Source organism: Rhinolophus sinicus, linkage group LG04, assembly GCF_036562045.2.
Source record: "Rhinolophus sinicus isolate RSC01 linkage group LG04, ASM3656204v1, whole genome shotgun sequence".
Taxonomy (NCBI): domain Eukaryota; kingdom Metazoa; phylum Chordata; class Mammalia; order Chiroptera; family Rhinolophidae; genus Rhinolophus; species Rhinolophus sinicus.
Genome location: NC_133754.1, coordinates 162596261 through 162619778, shown reverse-complemented (window position 1 = coordinate 162619778; position 23518 = coordinate 162596261). Strand labels below are relative to the sequence as shown.

The 23518-nt window shown below is 40.4% G+C and overlaps 1 protein-coding gene across 3 annotated transcripts; it reads right to left on the bottom strand.

Moving 5' to 3' along the window:
* Positions 1-249: 249 nt before the first annotated feature.
* On the bottom strand, positions 250-23054 carry RNF20 (ring finger protein 20). Of its 3 annotated transcripts, none has more exons than XM_019729255.2 (20): positions 22892-23054; positions 21698-21853; positions 16466-16633; positions 16204-16348; positions 15874-16056; positions 14081-14199; positions 11901-12047; positions 11650-11727; positions 11333-11452; positions 10008-10187; positions 8977-9112; positions 8533-8654; positions 8043-8413; positions 6547-6664; positions 5804-5953; positions 3464-3676; positions 2458-2583; positions 2144-2284; positions 1342-1443; positions 250-1078 (listed from the first exon to the last, which is right to left on the bottom strand). In XM_019729255.2, the coding sequence occupies exons 2-20, from the start codon at positions 21824-21826 to the stop codon at positions 902-904; spliced, it is 2925 nt and encodes a 974-aa protein (XP_019584814.2). In that variant the 5' UTR covers positions 21827-21853; positions 22892-23054; the 3' UTR covers positions 250-901. The 3 variants fall into 3 exon arrangements, with proteins under 3 accessions (XP_019584814.2, XP_019584817.2, XP_019584816.2); XM_019729258.2 differs by having other exon boundaries at positions 759-1078; positions 16466-16662; positions 22892-23010; XM_019729257.2 differs by lacking the exon at positions 22892-23054 and adding an exon at positions 22656-22818 and having other exon boundaries at positions 759-1078.
* Positions 23055-23518: the final 464 nt, after the last annotated feature.

Sequence of the window (23518 nt, the reverse complement as noted above, 5' to 3'; positions counted from 1 at the left end):
TTTAATCGAAGCTTGTGGAGTATAAAAGCCCTATAGAAACATTATAGAGAAACTTCTGGAAAACGGGGATCACAACAACCCCTGTGGAGAGGCTGATGAGAGTAATTCATAGCTCACCAAGGCCCCCCTGTATCGAGTTCCCAGAGTACCCAGATCTCTTCACCTCAGTCCTGTTCCCCATCCTCTCCAATCTTGATTTCATTTTTAAGATAAAAGGGGCTATAATATCTGAAATTATTCTGGCCTCAAGAAATTTAAAGACTTTAATGAGTAGAACATTCAAAACTGAAATGACTTCAACAAGGAAGACAGCTGACCTTAACAAGGTACTTTGCTAGTGAATAAAACATGGACTGACTCATAATTTCATTAAGACTTCCACCACCCAGGAAAGAGTAGCCGATTATACCATTTTATAATCCAAGTTTACAAAAAGTTTACTACCCAAATCAAGACATGTTTGTACCCACAGATAGCTTATCTCCAAAGGCTCACACCAGCCCTTCCCCCCAATGGCCATGTGTCTCCTCTCTTCTTTGTTCCCTTCTCCATGCCAATACCAACTTCACTTCTTCAGGAAGAATGGACAATCCAAGATTATACAGTGGGCCTCAAGAAGAAAATGTGGAAAAGTCGAAAAGCAGGAAATAAACAAGGCCGGTTTATTCTTCAAGTAAGAATTGCTTGTTTCTAATTCACTTTAAAACCCAAGACTTGCATTTACCAGTCCTTTCCCCTGAAGCCAGCTCGCTGTTAGAAAGGCGAACCTGGACGTGAATTCACGTCTGTGAAGGAAAGGTAGTGGAGAAACACCCTGCAGGGGCAGTCAAGGAGAGGAGAGGTAGGTGGTGGTTAATGAGCAAGTGCCTGTCCAGCCAGCCCCTTCTTCTCCTGGCTCGGATCAACCAATGTAGATGCGGTGGAAATCATTGGCACCAAAAGCAGCATTACACTTGGGACATTTGCGCTGGCGGGTGTCATAGCGAGTCTTCACACACTCAAAGCAGAAAACATGAAAACACTTGGTAAGTACAGCATCCTTTTTACGCATGTTGCAACATGGACAGGTCAGGCGTGCCTAAAAAAAGAAAGAAGTCAGAGTCTGAACAACCATAAAGATTTACGATCCAAAGGGCTCTCATACACAAGCACACAAAAAACAAGAAAATCCACTAAGCACTAAAACAAGAGTACCATTTCCCCCTCTCCCCCAAAATAAGCGATTCTCTAGTTAACTTCATGTAAAGAAGTCCAGTATTTATTCTCCCAGTCTGTTAGTTGGCCACTTCAGGCCTTGACAAAAAAAAAACACAAAGCAATCACAGACGCAGTTTTGCTAACCTTGTAATCCTTAATCTCCTCCATCAGAATCTCATCACATTTGGGTACATTGTCTGGTTTCTTTGTGGTCTCCAGCTTCCTTCGAAGCCTCGAGATGTCCTCCTGTGGTAGGATAACATACCCATTAGACACACTGCCTTCGACCTGCCATTTTTGAGAAAAATAATTGCTCCAACTTGAACATTCTGTTGCAGAAAGAAAGGATTTTCTGTCTTTTCACATCCAATTATCTTTTAGGAATGTGGGGAATTGCAAATGGCAAGATATTTTCTTTTGTTTCAGAACAGGCAACCATAATCCTATCACCAAACTAGAGCTGCACTGTCAATTTAGTTCTGTGAAAATACAGTCTAAGAATTTAGAGGGATGGAAGATAAATAAATAAATAAATACATAAATAAACAACTTGATAGGCCACTTTAAGGTAATTAGTTTTAAGATGAAGGTAGACTGGACTGAAAAAATGTATAGGATAAGGATAGAAAAGCACCACGAGAAATAGTTGGCATGCCAAAAATAGAAAAATTACAGAACTTTAAAGTCCTCTAATATAGGTTTGTTGCTATTTTATGAATTCATTCCTTTCATAAATATTTATCTCATGCCCATTAGGTGCTAGGCACCATGACTGGCCTTGGGGATATGGCAGTGAAGAAAACAGACTCGGTCTCTTCACTCGAGGAACTTGAGTCAAGTAGGAAATGACAAACCATTAGACCAATGACTCCTTCATAAGATGGGTGATTTCAGAGCTCAGAAAACACCGAACAAGTAAAATGTAAAGAAAAACAACTGCTTTTACCTGGGCTCGTTTGAAATTGAACATATCCTTTTCTTTGGTGACACTGTTCTCCACAATCTCATCTTGAAAATCATGTAGCTTCTTCTGAGCCAACTCCAATTGTGCCTTGAGGTCATCTGCAAGCTGGGCTGCCTCCATTGCCTATGTGGGATGTACGAACAGTGGCACCTTTAACACCCCTTATTTCCAGTGAGGCAAAATGTTAACTAACCCAAGTCCAAGGAATAAAGTGAGCCTATAATTTCATCAGTGTCATACTTATTTGTTCCTTGGAGATGAAGTGTCACTCTAAATTACAGAGTAATCAATCATACCTTGCGTTTATTCATCTCTAAGGCTTGGGTCCTAAGGCCCAGCTCCTTCTCCCCGGTGCCAATGTTGCTTTGTAACAGATGCTCCTTCTCTTCCAGTTTCCTTACTACCTGTAACTGGGCGTCAACCTTTGAAAAAGAAAAAGCATTTTAACATAAAAGGGAAGGAAAAAGAACTGCCTAGGCTCTGTTAATTCACAGGCCCACAAAAGAGATTTCTGAAATAGAAATTTCAGACGTTTACTGATTTTACCCATAAACCCTTCAAAATCCATGCAAGACTACAACAATTAAAAGCTTACAAGATTACAATAATTAACTTTTAATTTTAAAAAAATATTGCTGATGATTCAAATAAAGAGTCTGGGAAGCCACTGAAAAGATTCTCCTCCAAACTGCCAAGAACAGGAAATTACATTTACAGTTATTTATCTTCTCTGGCCACAATAATCCTCAAAGCCTGGAAATTCATACTAGAACACGTAAATTACAGCTCAAGCAAAAGTTCAAGTGTATCTCTTTCAGAGTGGCTAGAGGTTCTAAAGTAGTTTTTTTCTTGAAACTCATGCACAAAGTCCAATGAAATACTATTAAGGGGTAAAAAGTAAAGTCACACACCCATAAACTCTCATCCCAACATCCAGAGGTAATTAGGTAACCAGTCTTACAGTTTCTCATGCAACCTTCCAGAAATTTTTTAAAACACAGCACATGCATACAAAAACACATGCATTTTTAACACAAGAGATAATAAAATAAATACATCACTTAATGATATATTTTAGACATTTTTCTGTATTAGCAGATCAGTATTTGTTTGAACAGCTACATTGTACGCCTTTGCAGGGATATATAATTTATTGACCAGTACCCTACTAATGTACATTTAGTTTTCTGTTTTTCCTATTGGAAAAAAAAATGTCACAATAATCATTCTTTTATGCATATTTTCACATAGAAAGAACCCTCCTTCAACAGAATTCTGGGAAGCACTATTCACTCTAATTACCTGAGTCTTCAGGGTCAAAACCTGGTCAGCCAGCTCCTCCTTCTCTTCTTTAAGTAACTTATGGATCTGATTGGACTTGATACGTTCTGACATGAGCTTGAAATTCGCATCATCCTTCTCCCGCAGCTGCTGCATCAAACGGATATTTTGCTCCTGCATGTCTTCAAAGGCCTGGCCTGTGACATCCATCTCAGAGAGCAGAGCTTCTTCCTCCTAAAATAAGCAGGAAGAACTTTCCTTTTAACAGAATCTTCTAACTCCAAACAACTGAGCACAGGAAACTTCCTCACTGTTCATTCAGAAATAAATTAACCTGGTAACAAAGACAGACTTAGTTTTAAGCTTAGTTTTGCCACTATGTTAGCCCTAGGAATACAAAAGAATTATCTGAAGCTACTGGCACTGATTACTGGTCTGACGCTATTAGCTGATCTGTACTCAAAGTCAGTTAAAACAGACAAAAAGTTTATCCATACCATGATCTAGCAAACCAATCAAGTAGCAGTTGGTTATGAGAACTTCTAACATAAAACCTCATTTTCTCATACTTTTCCACTGTTATAATTCTGAATTTAATCTATTGATTTTCCAACAGTGTTGCATAACAATCTGACAGGTGAAAAAATGGTATCTAAAATTGTTTTAACTTACATTTGTGTTATTGTAAATGAGCATCTTTTCATATGTTTAAGAGCCATCTGTATTCTTTCCCGTAAACTATTCATATTTTTGGCCTATTCTTCTACTGGGTTGTTGGCTTTTCTTCCCTGTTATTTTTTTAGGAGTTTTAATATATTAGAAAGATAAGCCCTTTTGTGGGAAGAGTTAGAATTTTTTTTTTCCTTTTTGTCATTTATCTTTTGGCTTTGCTAACAGTGGTTTTTGCCATGTAGAGCTTTGCAGTGTTTTATTCAAGTCAAAATTATCCATCTTTTCTTTCATGTTTTAGACTTTTATTAATAGTTTGAAAGGTCTTCTCCATTCCGATATGTAAACGACTTTACCTGTTTTCTTCTACCTCTTTTTTGAATTTATTTCTTTAATATGGTATCTATGATACATTTGGAAATTATCGTAGTATAGTGTTCAAGTATATATCCAACTTTTTTCGATTTTGTTTATTTTTCCCCACCACCTTTAAAAGGCTTTCTTTTCCCCACTGATTGAAAACTGTATCTTCAGCACATATTAAATACCCACGTGTACTTTGGTCTATTTCTGGACTTTCTGCTCAGTCCTAACAGTCCATCTGTAAGCCCCAAGCTATCTCACCTACTCAAACTTTGTTTTAACATCTTTTAGAGATAGGAACTGCCACCCCTCAATCCCATTGCTCTTCTTTTTCAGTTTTCCTGGCCATTCGTGTTTATTTTTCCATAAGTACTTTAAAATTATTTTGTCTAGTACCAAAATAAACAAAAACCAAAATTAGTATTTTTATTGGGATCACATTCCATTTATATTTTAACTTTGGGAAAATTAACATTTTTAAGATAATGAGCTGTCCTACATAAGAACACTGTGTGTCTTTACACTTGTACTAGAACCTATCGTATTATAGTTGCCTGATAAATACTTTAAAAAGAGCAAGAGCGAGAGCGAGAGAGAGAGAGAGAGAGAGAGAGAGAAAAGTAGCAATCAACAGATTTAAGAAAAGTCAAAACCCCACTTTTTGTGAAAGGAATGTATATAGGTTCTAATAAAGTTCGTCTTTTCAAGGTACTGAATGATCAAGTCACCATTAAAACTACTTCACCGCACTGTCATTTTGCTATTTCTTAGAAACAGTGAAGGTGTTCCTCACGGTAGGCATACGTGTTTCTTCCAGCCAGTTTTGGTATCTTTATTATTGAACGCTAATAAATTCACTGGGACTTAAAAATAAAGAAATACACGCCCATTATAAGAACGGGAAAAGTCTCTACAGCTCTATGACCCAGATACAACCACAGTTAATATATTAGTTATGTATTTACTTGGGCTGCTTGTTTTACTTAGTTTCATATATTTATAATCATAATGTGTATAAAATGTAATCTCTTCTATTTCATTTTATATTCATTATACCCCGATTCTGGATCAGCAGAGAAAAGCTAGATCCCACAATAAACAATGTTTGAACAACTGGCTATCCATTTGAAAATAAAAGTAAACTTCCTGCCTGGCAAATGTGTAAAACAAAATAAAGGATGAAAGACTTCAGTGTAAAAACAAACATACATTTGGAGAAAAAATATTTTTAAAGAAGACTGGAATGAAAAAGCAAATTTCACTGTCAGTAATTTGCTTGTCCAGTAACATTTATTTTAAAAGCTAATTAAATAAAGAAAGTATGCCCACCTGCTTGGCCATGGCCAGCTTCTTCTGTAAGTATTCTATCTGCTCCTCTACTGCCCGGATCTTCCTCAAGGCGTCCTCATCAGCCATTTTCTTGTTCTCTTTTTTCTCCTTATCCTCTAGTTCTTTGAGTCTTTGCCTTAGCTCTTCCAACTATAGGAGGAAAGGAATTACACAAAGAAAAAGCTATAACACAATTTCAAAAAATCCATTAATACCATGCACAGGTGGAGGGCTCATAATATGAAAAGAACCTTTACAAAATTATGAAAGGAGATAAATGATATACTAGTACATCACATCACAACATTATTTTAACATCACTCCATTCCAAAATTACATGCTTCTATAAGGAACATTTTTGAGGCGTGCACATGTTTCTTCAACATAGTTCTCACCCTATTTTCTCTCTAGGCCCCCAAATTTTAAGAGAAGAAGACATTCTTCCCAAAAGTAATCAGAAAAAGAGGATCATTATAACAATGATTTGGATGGCATAAGGGGGGGTAAAAAGTTTGAAAAGCCTATTCCTACCCTAGTAAGGTATACTCTGATATACCTTACCACCTAGTAGAGAATTTGGAAATTTCTATTTTAGATGGCCTTTGAAAAGGAAGGAAACATTGCTGAGTTTTAAACACTAACTTTAAAACTAAGGAAAGAAACGCTATCCTTCAGAAGTGTGCTGGGAAATCCCACAAATGAAGATTTTAATCCAAATGACAGGTAACAGCAGACTAGATTACCTCCGCCTTAGACTTCTTCTCAGCTGCCATTAGCTGAACTTTGTCCCTCTGTTCCTTTGGGGCAGAGCGGTACATATCTAGCAATAGTTTCATCTCCTTTTGGCTCTCCTGTACCTTCCTATGATGAGGGTGGTAGAGGAAGGAATGGTGTAATGAGAAAACAAAGGGCATCAGAGCAAGGGAATTTCAAACTGAGCACAATATTTTACAACAGTTCTATTTTACACTTTACATCACACATTTAAAAGACAAAACTTGCACAGACTATCAAGAGACTTCTCAGAAAAGTAAGCTGTATAAAGGAATCATTTCTCCCTTCAGACCTAGTTCTCAAGTTATAAAACAAACATTTGAGGGGCAGCCGGTTAGCTCAGTTGGTTAGAGCACAGTGCTCTGAACAACAAGGTTGCCGGTTCAATCCCATGGGCCACTGTGAGCTGTGCCATCCACAACTAGATTGAAACAACTAGACTCAGAGCTGATGGGTCCAGGAAAAACACACTTAAATAAATAAAAGTTTAAAAATAAATAAATAAAAATAAAATAAACATTTGAGGCCCTTATTAAGTAGGCAAATTTCTGGAGCCCCATTCATAAAAACTGAGATTCAATAGGTCTGGGGTAGGGTCCAGGAATGTATTTCAAATAACTCACCCAAGTGATTCTGATACTATACTTGAAAAATATTTGCCTTAAAGAAAGAGATCAAGAGGAACGAAGGGAAAAAAGGAGAAAAAGTTTTATGTATACTGCTAACCCTAATTTGATAATTAAGTGATTAACCATCAGCTGAAGACTAAAATTTCATCTCTTACTAAATTATCAAACCCTTAACTATACTTTTATATACCAAAGAAATTCAAACATTTTGAACACAGCGGTCCCTCAAATCCAAAGGTCACTGAGGCTCAGCTATGACCATTGCAGGGAAAGAAGTAACCAGTTCTACCAAAGAAGATTCTGGTTATGCAGGGACGGGGAGATGTGTGAGGTTACAACGCTGTGTCATTGACTTCAAGGTCTGTCTTAACATTTTCATGCCTGTAGGAGTACACCTCCTGAGAAATCACTTAAAATGATCTGATATATATGCAAACTAGTCAACTGCCAGGCAAACAGATCAATATTGTTCAAATTACAGTGCTACATACTCTTAGTATAATTTAAATTACAATTCATGCCAGCAATCTGCCAGTAGTTAATTCCAGTAATTCTCAGGAGTGTCACTTCCAACATGAGACCTCTGTCCTTAATTTGGATTCATGAAAAATAGGGCCACAACCACAGGGTTTACTGAGACTTGACCACTGAACAGGACTACACAATAGCCATGCAGGCCATTTTGGCTGCACACTTGATCAAGAACGGAGACCACACTAACTGTGCATTTAGTTATACTCACAATAAGAAATTATCAAAGCCATCAGCGGAACATTTCGTGCACAATGTCCTAACCTTAGCTTTTGAGTCAGAGTTACTCTAAATATTGCTCTTACTTGAGTTCAATCTTCAATTGTTTGATAATTTCTGCTTCCTTTTTCCTTCCATCGTCATGTTTCCCTTTCTCTTTATCCTTAGCAGAATCTCTCTCTTTTTCTGACTCTTTCAGTTTCTGCTTCTCTCGTTCTCTCTCCTTTTCCTTCTCCCGCTCTCTTTCTCGCTCCCTTTCTTTCTCCCTCCTTTCTCGCTCTCGCTCTTCCTCATCTCGTTTGGACTTCATTTCGTTGGCTTCCTCCTGAGATGCCTTCGACGCAGAGGCCTGGGCGGGTACGTCCTCGAGATCGTGTTTCACCTCTGCAGGCTCGTCCTTAGGGTCCTCAGTACTAGACTGCGACTGCAGGAGGGCACTGCCACTGCGCAGACGTGTCTGCGAGGACAAAGAAAGGAAAGGAGCGTATCACTCAGGACAGCCACACTGCTGGCCTCACTCGAAAACAGCTTACACACTGAATAGCAAATGATACTTCTGCTGCTGCTCCCAGTTACCTTGTTCAGGTCAGACTGGGCTTCTCTCAGTTTCCGCTTATACCTCAGGACCTCCCCTTTCAGCTGGTGATTGTGATTCTGGAGGCTACTGATGAGGTGGCGCATCTCCCGGTTTATGGGGCCTTAAACACAGCAACCGCAGGTTATCAACAACTGTGATGTGAGCAAAGGCAGAGCGGGGAGTGCAGAACACACCAGGGACCAATGAGAAAGAGGGAGAACTGCCGAAAGAAAGGGTCCTTCTCAGAGGATGGAAACAGAACTGGCCAATTGAAGTTAAAAAACACTCAGACTGTGAATCAGAATGAATTCCAGGATTTGATGTAAGGTTCTTTAGGACTTCTGAGCTCCAGCCAGTACTAACAACTCCTGGTGACATGCTGAGTCATTCAAGGAAGGCATGTGCAGCAGCAAAACTGCGGGGAGCAGCAAGAGTAACTGTACCTGCTTGTTCATTGGCAGCAAGCGTCTGCTCAAATTCTATCCTCAGCATCTCATACTCCTTGCGGACCTGGGCCAGTGTATCTTCTAGCTGGATCACTTCGGTCCTCAGCTTCTTATGAAGACTAACCTCATCGCGCTACACACAAGAAAAGGAAACAATGAAAAATTCTTATCACAATGTAGAAATACCATCATATTGTATGTTTCCTAAATTTGACCTCTAAGGATCTAATAAGAAAAAAAGAAAATACCAAGAAAAGAGGTTAAAATACCAAGAAAAGAGCTTACTCTGAAAAGTTCCAATTCAATCGACACTTAATGAGCACCAAATAGCTACAAAATACTCATGTGATAATCAGCAGGATACTAAAGAAATAAATGAAACAGCCCCAACTCTGAGAATGTTACAATTTAGTTGGAGAACTAAACAATAAAACATAATGTAAAGTAAGATAATTCATTTGGCAGACATATAGCAAAAAGCCAACTATTATAACTTAAGGACTACAGAAGATACAGAAGGGAACACATGAATATTCTGCCTTAAAAAAAAATCATTTACACATGTGTTATATGCTATAATGGCTTGTAAGCAGCTTCTACCCACTATCCCCCCCATGCATATAAGGCTCCGGCCATACTAATCTGTTTTTATATCTGTCATTCTCACTGTGGGGAATGTCCTTCTCCAGTTTTTATCTACCAGTAAACTTGTATTTATCCTTAAGATTCAAACTTCACTTTGACACATGGACCCAGGAAGGTTCCATAGTCAAGTAAGATGCTCTGTCTCCATCAGTGTACCCTTGGGGTACGCCTCTACTGTACCACACAGCATCCTAACGGATATTAATTCTCCCCACCAGACTGTATGATCCTTGACGGCAGGGTGCCCACCATCTAGCAGAGTCCAGACCTACAGCCACTATAGAAATGTTTGCTGAATGAAAAAGAGAATAACACATGAGAGAATAATATTATAAAATTTATGAGGCAGAAAAACTTAATACAAGACAAAACTAGGCTGTTACCTCAATGAGCTCAACCTGGCGCTGGTGGGTCCCCCTGGTGCCATGGAGCAGGGTCCGAGCCTCATCCAAATGTGCTTTCAACTGCAGGCTCTCATTGTACAGGACAGAGAACTGTGACTGCATGCAGCGGTATTCCGGAGTCTCCTTCACCACTTCCTCCACTGCGCTCCGCAATTCCACCTTAGGAGGGCCCAAAGAAAAGTCAGACGCAGAATCTAGTGTCTGTGCCCTAGACGCCAGACAGGAAATAAAATCTTAAACTCACTGAAGTCTTGTGCAATTGAGAAAAGCTTTATGAAGGTTAGGAAGTAGATCTACCCATTCCTCTAATTATGTAAAAATCTGTCCCAAATTAAATTAGATCATCCAAGAGGTGGTCCCTAGTACCTGTATTCTTCCACCCCAGAGTTGTTTTGGTTGATAGATGTTTTACATTATATGTTAATCTAGACCAAAGGACACTACAAAAGCCCTATGAAGTTTGTCAGACCTAGGGACAGAGATGAGCACTATGAAATTTGTCAGGATGCTTATTTTAGGAATATAGTTTAGGACCCCAGTCACTAACTTATTCTCTTTCTTAACAGTCACAGAGAAAAATACTTTTGACATTATATCAAAAATAGTTATGCTTCTCCTAAGCAACTGTTTAATTACCCAAATACGTCATTTGATTTAACTCAGGTTTTTGTTTTTGTTTTGTTTTGTTTTCAATTTAAACATCTTTATTCATATATTTACTTAGAAATAAATAACATTACAAAAGACAGGTGGCTATGATTGAAAGAGGGATGGAAGACTTTCAGAATCCACTTTCTTCCCCCACAAAGAACCTGTGGAGAGAAAATTCTAATGGGCAGGTTTGAAAACCAACAGGATCAGTGACTGTTTCTTTTCTGTTTTGGCAGCTGGAAACTGCAGGGCCAAATTCTGTGGCCCACATCTGGCAATTACTGACATGTGAATGGCCTATCCTGCTAGTGCGTGTGTGTGTGTGCGTGTGTGTGTGTGTGTGTACATTCAAGCCCCATTTTTTAAATTCATTTTAGATCCTCTCTAATTTACCCTAATACTCATTTTTATCAACAATTCCTAAGTTACAGCACCTTAATTCAGTCTATATATCTTTATAGGTTGCTTTAAATCTTTTGCAGAACAAGACAGGGTACAAACATACAAGTAAATATATAAGTAAATAAATAGATATACCAACAAAACTTACATTTTTCTTTTCCCTCACAAATTATGAGGGTTCACAAGTATGTAGGTGAGTTGGTCAGCAAAACGTCTCACTTTACTCCCCCTCAGAGATACATCTCTCCTACCTTCAGCTTTTCATTTTGCGTAGTAACCTCCTCAAAGTCTTGCCGAAGTTTCTCCAGCTCACAGTGACGGTTCTGAGCCAACTCTTTGTTCTCCTCAAGCTCTGCATTCATTTCCTCAAACTGAAGAGAAGCAGAAAATTAGCCAAATGAGAATAAAGAAAAACTCTTAAATCACTCCCATTCCTAAGCTTCCATCTTCACGGATCCACTCTTCTGGCAAAAGCCCACTTTACCACTTGTGGACACAATCCTAAGTACCTAGCCCAACACCTAACACCAGGTCAAATATGTCTCCTGAGTGACCCACTGATTTTTACCTTCCGAGCATTGATAGTGATTGTGCCGCCGTAGAGACTGCTCCCTGCTCCATATACCTTATAACCTTTTGAATTCACCTACAGGAAAGACAAAGATTCTTTAGTGAGAGACCCTAAGATTTCAGTCTGATAACCAAAGTACCTTCAAAGGAGTCCGTTTGGCCTCAAGTACTGCTACCCAAGTCCATCCTTTCTGAGTCGACTCCTCAAAATGATTCTAGTCTCCAAACTATGAATAAAACAGCACTTGCCCGCTCTAGGACTTCTGCTAAGTGTCGGTTGAGTCGCTGTTCCCTCTTTCGAATTTTGTCAATATCCCACTGCAGGTCATCAATCATGGACTCTAGGACAGACACTCGTGACTCAGCTGTCTCCACTTTACTCTGCAACTTGGAGAACTACAGCCCAAAGACAGGAATTCAGAAAAATACAGGAAAGAAAAAAAGACCAAGTTAGAAAAAAAGGCCTTACATCAATACCTTTTATCCAATGCAAGAGTATAAAAATGAAATTGTAGGTTCTTTTAACAGTTCTGCATCGATCACAATCATGAAAACCATAGAAGTCTATAAGAACGTTCATGAAAGGAGAAGACCACCTAAGAATCAATACTTTTTCTACCTCTGAGAAGCACCATTTCCTTAGACAGTTAATATTTACCATTTACTTAGCACCTAGCACTTCGGCACTTTATGAATATTATCTCTAATGGTCAAATAAACCCATCAGTAAATGGGTCTTTTTTAAGAGACAAAAGATAACATCCTTGATTTTACCAAATATTTTAGGAGACAAAAACTCAAATATATGTTCTTTACCCCCAACTTTCCCTTGCCACACTTTCACAAATGATAATCCAAAGAGAACAAAAGGAAAACTTCCATTCTCCTTTTTAAGCTGATCCCAAGACAATCTGAAATCAGACACTATAAAGATACAAAAACTTTTGTTCTGTTTATTTTGGAGCTCTGTGCCAGCTAATGCTGTTTAATACTTTAATTACAAAGCTGTTACATGCTCAATTACCTATACACACACTTTGTGTTGCTTTAAAATATGGCCCCCAAATTCCTTGATAGTCTCCCACCAAGAGGTGGAGTCACTGTCTCCTCCTCTTGAATCTGGGTCCACTTTAGTGATTCAGTGGAAATGATGCTACATAACTTCAAGGCTATGTCTGAAAGGCCATGAAGGTTCTGCCTGATGTTCCTGGGATGCTCAATCTCTGAAAGAAGCCAGCTGCCATGTAAGAAGTCTAACTCCCCTGAAAGGGTCATATTGGAGAGGCTACTGCAGGTATTCCAGTGAACTAAGGTGAGCTCCCAGCTGACAGGTAGCATCAATAGCCGGCCACAAGAGCCACCGTGGACATCAGCTCAGCTGAGCAAAACAATGTCTCTCTCCAAGTTAGTAATGCTAAGTGAGATTTGGGGAAGGCCTGCAAGAAGAAGACCTTTTTCATCTTGGCAGCACCTGGTTTATGTCTTAAAACATGACAAAAAAGTTCTTTTACTTTTTCACTATACTCCAACTTATTTAGAAGCACTGCTATACGCTAACTCCTCTGAAGGTTGATGAGAATCCATACGTCTTAGTGACGTTCCCAGAAGATTCTCACACAACCAGCCCAGCATGGACCTTGGCCCTGGAGTTTAGGAAACAGGCACAATGAGGAACACAGGCTTTGCAGCTCAACGGACAGACATCCAAATCAGACTTCAGTCACCTTCTGGCTGTGGGCCCTCAGACGAGTCTGAAATTGTTTCCTTAGCAATAAGATGGGTTTATTTGACCATTAGAGATAATATTCATAAAGTGCCTAAGTGCTAGGCACTAAGTAAATGGTAACTACTAACTTCCGAATAAGCATAAGAGTTGGGTAGCCAAACTAAGGTCCAATTGCAGCAGAACAGCCTTTGAACTAAACCAAAATGATAATCAAGAGTGTCAGAAGAGCCTCGTAAGGCCTAGCATCACTTTATCTCAATTGTTTTATACAAACAAACAAATCCCCAATCTTGACATGGTTTGTTCATGGCACTATTTCTGTCCAAGTTTGGACTGAAAACCCACACTCCTCAAGTTTCTAGGCCATCATCCATGCAGTAGTTCCTACAGTCATGTCCTCAGATGAATTTCTACCAACCTATTCCTCAGTAACGTTGTACATGGTCTTTTATATTGAGAGGAATTCCTTGTTTGCGGGTTTGATGTGTTGTTTTGCAAAACCCCATATGATGGTATTTCTTGCTAAAAACTAAAATTCTAAAATGTCTGTTTAAACAGAGTCATGGTCAAGGATAGTCAATGATTTTCTTCCTTTAACCTTTCCTCAGATTTTGATTTCTCAGAGCTGGCTGTTTTAGCCTGTCCTGCATGCTCTTCAATATACAAATAGGCTTTTTAGAGTAAGATCTTTCTGGTGAAGTACCTCCTGAGACATGGTGTGATGCTTCTCCTGAAGGAGGTCTGTCAGTTCCTGTAGCCTCACGTTCTCTTGCGCGAGGAAGGAATTCAGCTCCTGCACTGCTTCCTCCACTATCAGATTATCTGAGGGAGAAGAACTATAGTTTAGCATCTGTAGTGTCAAACTTTAAAACTGTGTATCCCACCAAAGCATTAACACTCTACCTCACTTAATTTTCCTGAAAACTTCAAGACTTGGGCTGGTTTTTCTATTAACTTCTCACGACAGATTAATTACCCAGCAGATAGGTAACTTGCTTAAGGAAATGATCCAACCTTGTGCTTTGCAGAGGTTGACACAGAGCCAAGGTCACCTAACTCCCATCCCTTTCTATATAGTCAAAATGCCTTGAGAAAAGAAATGGAGAAGTTCTACTATAACTTTATTCAGATAAGGCACAACCACCCCAAAAACGGCATTTTAGAATTGTAGACAAGACAGTGGTATCTCTAATCTGTCAGACTTCATAGCAATAAAATTCTACTTTATACTATTATTCACTAACACCAAAATGAAGCGTCTTTCTGTTGGAAGAGAAGGGGGGCAGGGAGCAGAAATTTCCTTGTTCAAATGAGCACCTATGAAATCATAAAGAATAAGGATAACAGCATAGCGTTCCTTATCATCTTCTGGATACCAGGCTACGGGCACTCCTGAAGTTAAAAACCCAAAATGCACAGTAACATTTACAAAGAAGGTAGGTAAATCTATAGAACTAATTACACCAAGTTAATGTATTTAAAAGTAGAGCCACAAATACCATAGCTCAAATCCAAACATTAGTAAATGAAGCCAGATACTCTCGGGATATAAACTGCTCTTTAGAGACAGTTATCAGGAAGAAAAATTGTGCCCTTATACCACCCGATGGCAGCACTCTTAGAAACACTATAGAACAGGTTGGTAGTGTGGTGATTTCCATGGTTTTCCACCAGGATTGCCCATCAGAATCAGAACTTTTAAAATTAGACACTCCCCTAGGACCCATCCTATACCTACTAAATACAAATCTCCACAGGCAGGGCCAAAAAAAAAGAGTATGCTTGGAAAACTCTCAGAGTGATTTATAATCCAAATTAAGAACTGGGGACTGAACTTTACTTCTTTTAATAAACTAAAATATTGAGAACAATAGACTATAGTAAGAGCTCAGTAAATATTTCATGAATTAATAAGCTGATAAATGCAATTCTTTTGAATCAAAAACCAATAAATATGGGGAAAGAAATGAACATTCAAAAACATATAGTTGAGGGGCGTCTGGTTAGCTAAGTTGGTTAGAGCATGGTGCTCTTAACAACAAGGTTGGCCAGTTCGCTTCCCCACATGGGCCACTGTGAGCTGCGCCCTCCACAACTAGACTGAAACAACTACTTGACTTGGAGCTAATGGGTCCTGGCAAAACACACTTAAATACAGAAAAAAGTTAAAAAAAAAACAAAAAAATTAGAGTTGATGCTACAATTCATACCTTATACATCTCTACCTCTTAGAAAGTTCAGCTTATCAATGGCAATTGCCCTTGATATAAATAAGAGCTTAGCAATTTGCAATGTGTAATGTTTTATTTTTTAATTTAAACCCTACTTTAAGATGCATGCCATCAAAAGAATACTTTTAAAATACTATTTAATATACTACTTGTTTCAGTTCCTTTTTAAATATAGCAATTACTTTACTTGATATTCATTTATAAAATCACGTTTAACATTGACATAACCACTGCGTGTGGCACGTTATCCCGGCTCTTGCCTCACCTCCACTGTTCAGCTTCTGGGATAAGAGCTCCACCTTTTCTTGCAATTTATCATAGACAGTCACAACCTGGGACACAGCTCGGCGGGAGGACTCCACACGCTCCTGCAGCTGAGACTCTATCTCTTCGCTGGAACTGCTGGCCAAAGTAGCAAGGAAAGAGAAAGCTGGCTCTTGCCCTTCCCCTGAGGACACGGGGGGAAAAAAGAAGCCCCCTGCATTATTCAACTGGAAATACCAAATCCATTTTTTTTTTTTTTCTCAAATGGAGAACCTCAAAGCAAGGCTCTTCAAATCAAAACACAGCCCGCAGGTCAATCCACAACACTCACCTCTCTCTCGGTCATCTTTCCGTTCCTGATTGCTGTCAGAGTCTGGTTCTGGTTCAGGCACAAGGGCTTTTCTTTCTGCGAGTAGGTCTCCCAAACCCTGCTCCAGATCGTAACGTTTAAGTATGATACGGATGTTTTCATCAAACTGGAGAAGATCAGATACAGTTAGGGAAAAACAAAAGGACACAACTTTGGAAATGAAGAGTGTTAAGGAGAACTAAAACGCTCAAATAAAAATCTGAGCAAACAAACAGTTCGCTACCTGACTCCAGTACCGGTTAACAATCAATAATGAGGCATCGTCTGTGGCCTGTCTTCGTTCCAGTTTTTCAATGTGCTCGCGGAGCTCATCCTCAATGGCCTGCCGTTGATCCACCATTTCCGCCAGCTTGCGATTCTTGGTTTGCAGTGTTCGAATGTCTAATTCCTCCTGCCCCAGGAAACCAATCTTATTAGTCTCTATAACGAAATTAGATAAATCTTTAGATAAATCACTTGTGAAACTCAACAAGACCTTATTAGTTAGCTAGTTCCTATGAATAAAGCTGTTCATTCAAAAATAAACTTAAAACAATTAGATCAGAAGTAGAGGCACAAGGAATACAGGAAAGGGTCTATGATTAGGAGAGGAAAGAATGATACACACAATGATACCAGGACCTCGAACTCACTCATCTCAGTTTTCTATTCACATGTACATCCCCAAAGAACTGCTACTGAGACTCCACCATCCAGCTAGATCACTCTCTACCCTCATCGACACGGACACCTGGCTCCTAAGCAATACCCTTCATTCCGTCAAGACTGTGGCACCTGGATCCTTCTCTATCCCAGTCCCTGCCAATACATCCAGTGATCTCAATACACATATGGACAAGTACACATGTGGACAAACCACATCCTCTAGCATCTAGGCTGTATTTTGAACTCCTTAACTTCAATGATTATCTCCTCCACTGCGCTTCAGCCATGTATTTCAGAAGCCACGTCTTGGACTTTTGTCATTCTCTGGAACTGTGCCACATCTGAAATCTTAAATTCCAACCTCCCATTCCCTGAATAAAGCCGTATCTTTCCAGGCATCTCATGCCCTTATCCCAGTACCATCCCTCACCTAGATCTCCAAAATTCTGAGTTCTCTCCTTTCTCCATTAGTCCCTTTCAGTCTCCACTATCTCCTATACTTGACTATACAATATAGTTTTTCCTTCAGTCTCCTGCCTATCAAGTTCCTTAATTCTCTGCCCTTAATCCTGTTATTCCACCTCTGCAAACAAAACCCAATCTGAATTAATCCACATATCTGACTACCCCAGTCAATACCCAGCACGTGGGGACTTCTAGATAAGGTCATTAAACCGAGGACACTGCTGCCTTTAAAAATAAATTCCTAACCTGAACAGACCTTAGAATCTGTCTGGAAATGTTTCTTTAACAAGTGAACTACCTCCTTCCTATTCTCCATTGAGACAATATCAAACTACCAAGCCTTGCCCCCTCACAATAAGCAGGTCACTTTGCTTCCCATTTTAAAGAGAAAATAGAAGGCATCAGACGGAAAGCTCCTCAATTCCCCATCTCCTTGACCTCTTCATATCACTTACCAACCTATGTACACATTCTTAAAACCTCAACTTGTGCTCAGAATCCCATTCTCCTCTGTATCTGCAAAAACATCACTCCTTCAGTAATTCCACACCATTCTTAGTATCTTTAACTTCTCTTTCTAGCTCCTTCCCTAAGACAATTGGGGGTGGGGTGGGGCAGTACCACAGGCAAAGAAACAGAATTGGAGAGGATTTGCTTTTTACTTTACCTAGGAATTAATAACGTTTTAAAGTACAGTGTTTCCCCAAAAATAAGACCTAACCAGAAAATAAGCCCTAGCATGATTTTTCAGGATTACATCCCCGGAACATAAGTCTTAATGAGTCTTTTGGAGCAAGAATTAATATAAGACCCAGTCTTATTTTTGGGGAAACACGGTAAGAACTGTTTACGAGTGCACCAATTTCTTGTTTTACTTCTCTCTTCCAGTTTGGCTAAAATATTCTTGATATAACAAGAGAGGCAATAGCTTCCCAATGTACCAGTTTATGAATACTATTTATAAACTATATCCTCAACCTCTTCTCTGACACTGCCTTCTCCTTCTTGATCTGTTTGAAAACTGGCTAAGAATACATTCCCTTGCAGGCTTCTCCACTAGTGGCTGTCTCTCTCCCACGCCCCTTGAAGTCCTGAGCCTGGAGACAGAAAAGGTGTCCTTGTTGGCCACTGTCACTTCCAGGCCATTATGCCACCCTCCTCCCTAAAACCTCCTAGCTCTGCGACTCATGCCACTGGTCTGTATGTACCACCTGCCCCCCTGCCTTGCTGTACTCATCTCTAAATGCCCATGTCAGTCCCCCACATTTCCTGAAGATTTAGCATCTAGATTATTCTCTCTCTGCAATACTACTCCTGATTTCAATTCCCATACAGATGCCCTTTCCTATACATACCAGATCATCAAGTCACTGACCTCTTCTCCTCCAATGATCTGTCCTTTTGTTCCCTCAGTCACCAAACTCCGTTATTCCTAATCTTAGATATACCCATATGTTCTCTAGAAGCTCAATTTCAAACACCTCATTCTCCATAATAACCACCTATTTTGCCAGCTCACTCTAATTTCCTGACTCCAACGCTTCTTCAACTCCTCCAAGATCTACAATCCATTGGTCCTATACCTTTCCCTGTCCTTCACTCCTCTCACTTCCTTCTTTATGGAACTTAAATTCTGTGGTCAAGCCATTATAATCATGCCCTTTTATAACCTTCTTCTCCCTCACGGCTCCTTCATCACACTTGCCTGGTAAAAACGCCAACTTGGGTAACATCTAACTCCACCTACTCCAGGCCTATATCCATGCAGCTGAATGTGACTAGAAAAAATAAAGCACCACGCTGTTTGGCCTTACTTTAAATTCGTGATCACAAATTTAAGTAGGTCCTCAGTGCCGCCCAGCAACTCTACTCCATCTCTCCAATCCATTCTCTCTCTAAGACAACTACTTCCTACCTTCTCCTGTCTCTTCAAACCTCAAAAACTGCCTCGCCTATCCTCACTCTCAGATGAGTCTTGCTTCTGATTTCAATGGGGGGAAAAAATAGAAGCAATCAGAAGAGAATGTCCACAGCTATCTCCCATAACCACAACTACTGACCTGTCTACATCTCTGAACCCATATCCCCTGCCTCCTTCTTGTTGCTATGGGCAAACTGTCCCTGCTCTAGGTAAGGCCAATTCCCCCTCCAGTGAACTTTCTACTGTTAAATCTACGTCTCAGTCTTCCCCTTACTCCACCCATTAGCAGCACCCGACAAACTCCTTCTTGAAACACTTTTCTTCATTTGGCTTCTGGGACCCCACTCTCTCTTGTTCTCCTACTTTACTGGCCCCTTCTTTTCCTGTCTCTTTGGTTAGTTTCTCCTCATCCCCTTGAGATCAGAATGTTGCAGTGCTTCAGGGCTCGGTTCTCAGTCCTCTTCTCCATCTATGCTCATTCCCCAGAGGAGAGTCTCTAGTCCCACTTTAAATACCATCTACAAAATGATGATTCCCAAATGCACAGCCCAGACCTCTCCCGATTGCAGATTACTATAGCCAACTACCTATCCACTCAGAGGTCTAATAAATATCTCAAACTTACATGTCCAAAGTCAAACTCACGATTCATCCTCCACAGCTCCCAAAAATCGGCTCCTCTCATACTCCTCCCTAGCTCAGTAAGTGGACGTGCCATACTTCCAAAATCTTGGGGTAATCCTGCGTCCTCTCTCTCATACACTTCATCCAATCCATCAGAAAATCGTGTCAATACTACTTCCACAGTGATCCAAGCCAACACGATCCCTCATCAAGATTATTCCAACAGCCTCCTGCAGCACTTCTGCGCCCCAGGTCTCGTCTTGTCAGCCTGCCAGATTTCAGCACAGCGGTGGTGGACAGCTCCATTCATACTGTCAGTGTTCCCACTTCAAGGACACTTTGGAGTCTTAGTTTTTTGTTCCACAATCGCAGCTGGCTCACTATAGCAACCTCAAAGTACAGAGGAGAAGTTATTGCCTTTAAGGGCAACCTTCAATCAGCTGAGCTCCCCATCCTTAGAGAGGTGGAGTGGGACGGGGAAGGAGAAAGAACAAGGAAACAATTTTGCTAACTGAACTCCTGCTTACAACCCTGGCTCCTCTTCAGTCTGTCCTGCAGACATAAGTTCGAGCGTGTTCACCCCCTGCTTGAGTCCTTCCAATGGCTCCTCGCTGCTTTCTGGATAAGGTTCAAACTGGTATGTGTGCTCTGTGCTTCACTTACAGCATGTGGTTATCCCTACAAACAGCACCCATCCCACTCTAAGAGTTTGCTCCCTTGTCAGTGCTGCCCTAAAAACTGTAGTCCAGGAACTGTCCTCAGTGTAAAACAGTGTCTGGCAAATAACAGGTGCTCAACAAATATTTACGGAATGAATAAATGTCCTTGGGAGCGTGATGTGAGACAGTGCTAAGACAAAATCACCTTCTGGCAGGAGAATGGAGTTATTGAACCGCACACAGACTCAGAAATGACACTTTATCAACAATTTGCTCTGAATGCTCGTATTATTCTCTCTGATCTTCAGCCTCAATTCAAATAAATAACAGATATGGTTTCACAAGCTATACAAACGTAAAGCATTTTTAACACCCTATCCCCATGACTGAGTTCCAAAATAGACTCCTAATCTAGATCAAAACCTATCACAATGAACTTCTGACACCTAAGGAACATATAACATACTATAAGTTTTTGGTATATTATAGTCTAAAGAAACTGTCAACACCACAAGAGCAAGGACAATATGTGTATCTATGTTATCCCACTATGAATACCATTACATTCATAGTATTTAACCCAATAATAATTATTAATAGCTCAAATATATTGAGTACTTACTATGTTAAAGGTAATTTTTTAACCCTTAACAGGGACTCTATCCTCTTAACAACCTAATGAGGTAAATACTATAATTACATTTTACAGACAAGGAAATGAGAGGTGCAAGGAGAACTAGGAAGTGGTCGCGCTGAGCGTCGCCAGGCAGTCTGGCCTCAGACTCTCACTCTTCACCACTCTGTCCATGACGTTGCTACATTACCTTTTAGTACCTGACACCTAATTTTTTGGTGAATAAAAAAATGAATGTACAGTTTCACACTTCTAAATACCTATAATCCATGTGCATCAGACACCAGGCTCACCAAAGAATATAAACACGCCTTTGAAAATAAAGATCAAAGTCAATATCTCTTTTTCAGACCTGGCCACTACATCATTTCACCTATTTTTGTCTGTTTTATTTCCATCTTCTTTTCAAACCAATTCCCCTCACTCCAGAAAGTTTCCATAAATTCTTACTTTCAGTTTGCAACTGACAGAAGAAAAGCACACTCTCACAACACTGTTTTCACATACCGTTGAAGAGACACCCCCCAGCTTAATTGTTTCCACTGTGGTCCCTGAATCTTCAACAGCTGTCTTCTTCTCCGGAGGCACAGATGTGCCAGGCTCTCCAGCTGTTCTTTTATTTCCAACTCCTGACATCTTGGCACAAGATGATAGCCGTTTTTCCTGGAGGAAAAAAAAGATACAGACTAGGTTACATATGTAAGGAGAGCAACAACAAAGAGAGACCACCTATGATGTAAAAACTAGCAATTGTTCAGGCCAGCCTTTTAACCTGGATTCATTAATTCCACACCAAGCAACACGATCCCCAAATCTCTCTTGGAAAAAAGAAGCAAATTGTGGAGTAAGATTCAGGGCTGAATTTACATGACTACAAATTTCTAAACAGGATACTAATAAGAAATAAGAAAACAAGCAAAGGATTAAGAGACCAAGAAGAATTTCAGAAATCTCACTTCCTAAAATGCCAACAATCAGAAAAATACAGTTTGATTAGGACAGAAGTTAATTCTACTGTGTTGGAAGAATCAGAGCTGAAAAGGTATCTCTGAGATGTCTACTAAATCATTAATATTGGATAAGTCATTTATCATCTGAGCCCGTATTTCCTAAACCAGGAATGAGTATATGCTTCCTACGACCCTTACAAGGAATAAGTATAGAAAGAATTTAGCATAATGCCTGACGCGAAGTATGCACTCAGAAACGCTAGCTCTCCTTTTTATATTTGCGGTTTCTTCCCTATTTCCAAAGCTCTCCCCATGATTTTCTGCAACCCTAAAGAAGGTAGACGTGGGTGCGAATTCCAATTCTACTTTTTAGGGAGAGGAGCTTTAGTTTCCGCCCATGGACAACAGAGGTGAGCGTATTATTTTGTCTGCCCTGTCTCCCAGGGTTTCGGAGCTCAAAGGAAGCGGAACAGATGCTAACACACTTTATTCTTTAGAGGCAACCCTGCTATCACCGAGACACACGACTCTGTTCCAATTCAAGCTCCAGGAGACGGGATATCGGTGGCAGCAACCTGGGTCGGCCGTCGCCTTGGAGAGAGAGGAGACAGAGGAGCAGGACACGGGTCTCAATCCGACTCAGGAGACCCGCACGGCCAATTGCAGGCCCGGAAGGATGTCCCCGAGCCGGAGAGGGCGGAGATTCCCGAGGGCCCGCACAAACCCGTCGCGCCCGTGGCCGAGACCTAACCTGGCTTCTTCCAATTCGCGTCGTCGTCCGAGAGCGGAACTCGGGTCTGTTATTCACCACGGTCCGCACAGCCCTCCCACCTTTCACCCCTGACCCGCAGGCCAAGACCCATCGAAGCTTCCGGGAGACGGAGCCAGAGAAAGAAAAAGGGAAAGAAAAGAGGAAGTCGCTTCAACCAACCGGGAGGATGTGACGAAACGCTGGGGCGCCGAGCATCCGGAAGTGGGTGCCGTCTCTCTTGCAACGCTTGGGGGTGGGGGGCCAGCTGAGACTTTGAGGTGTACCCCGGCCTGCCTGACGCTAGCGAAAGCGGCCATGATTTTTCAGACTTGTTAGTTTTTTACTACGACCTGATTTTTCTACTGAGATGAAGTGCCTTATTCTGTTGCCTGTTATTGGTTCTACAGAGACTCGTTCAAACTGCCGATTGGCTGATGGTCCCGTCAATCTCCCAGCAGACAAAAATGAACCTCAGATACCTCGGGGAAAATGTTCCTAAGAACCCCTCGTACTGGAATGAAGGGTTCTGGAGAAAATTCAAGAGATTTCATAGGTTTCATGGCTTGTAGGTTTTTCTTAAAGGGAAATGTATATACAGCCCTGAATACACCTTAGAAACATTTGGAG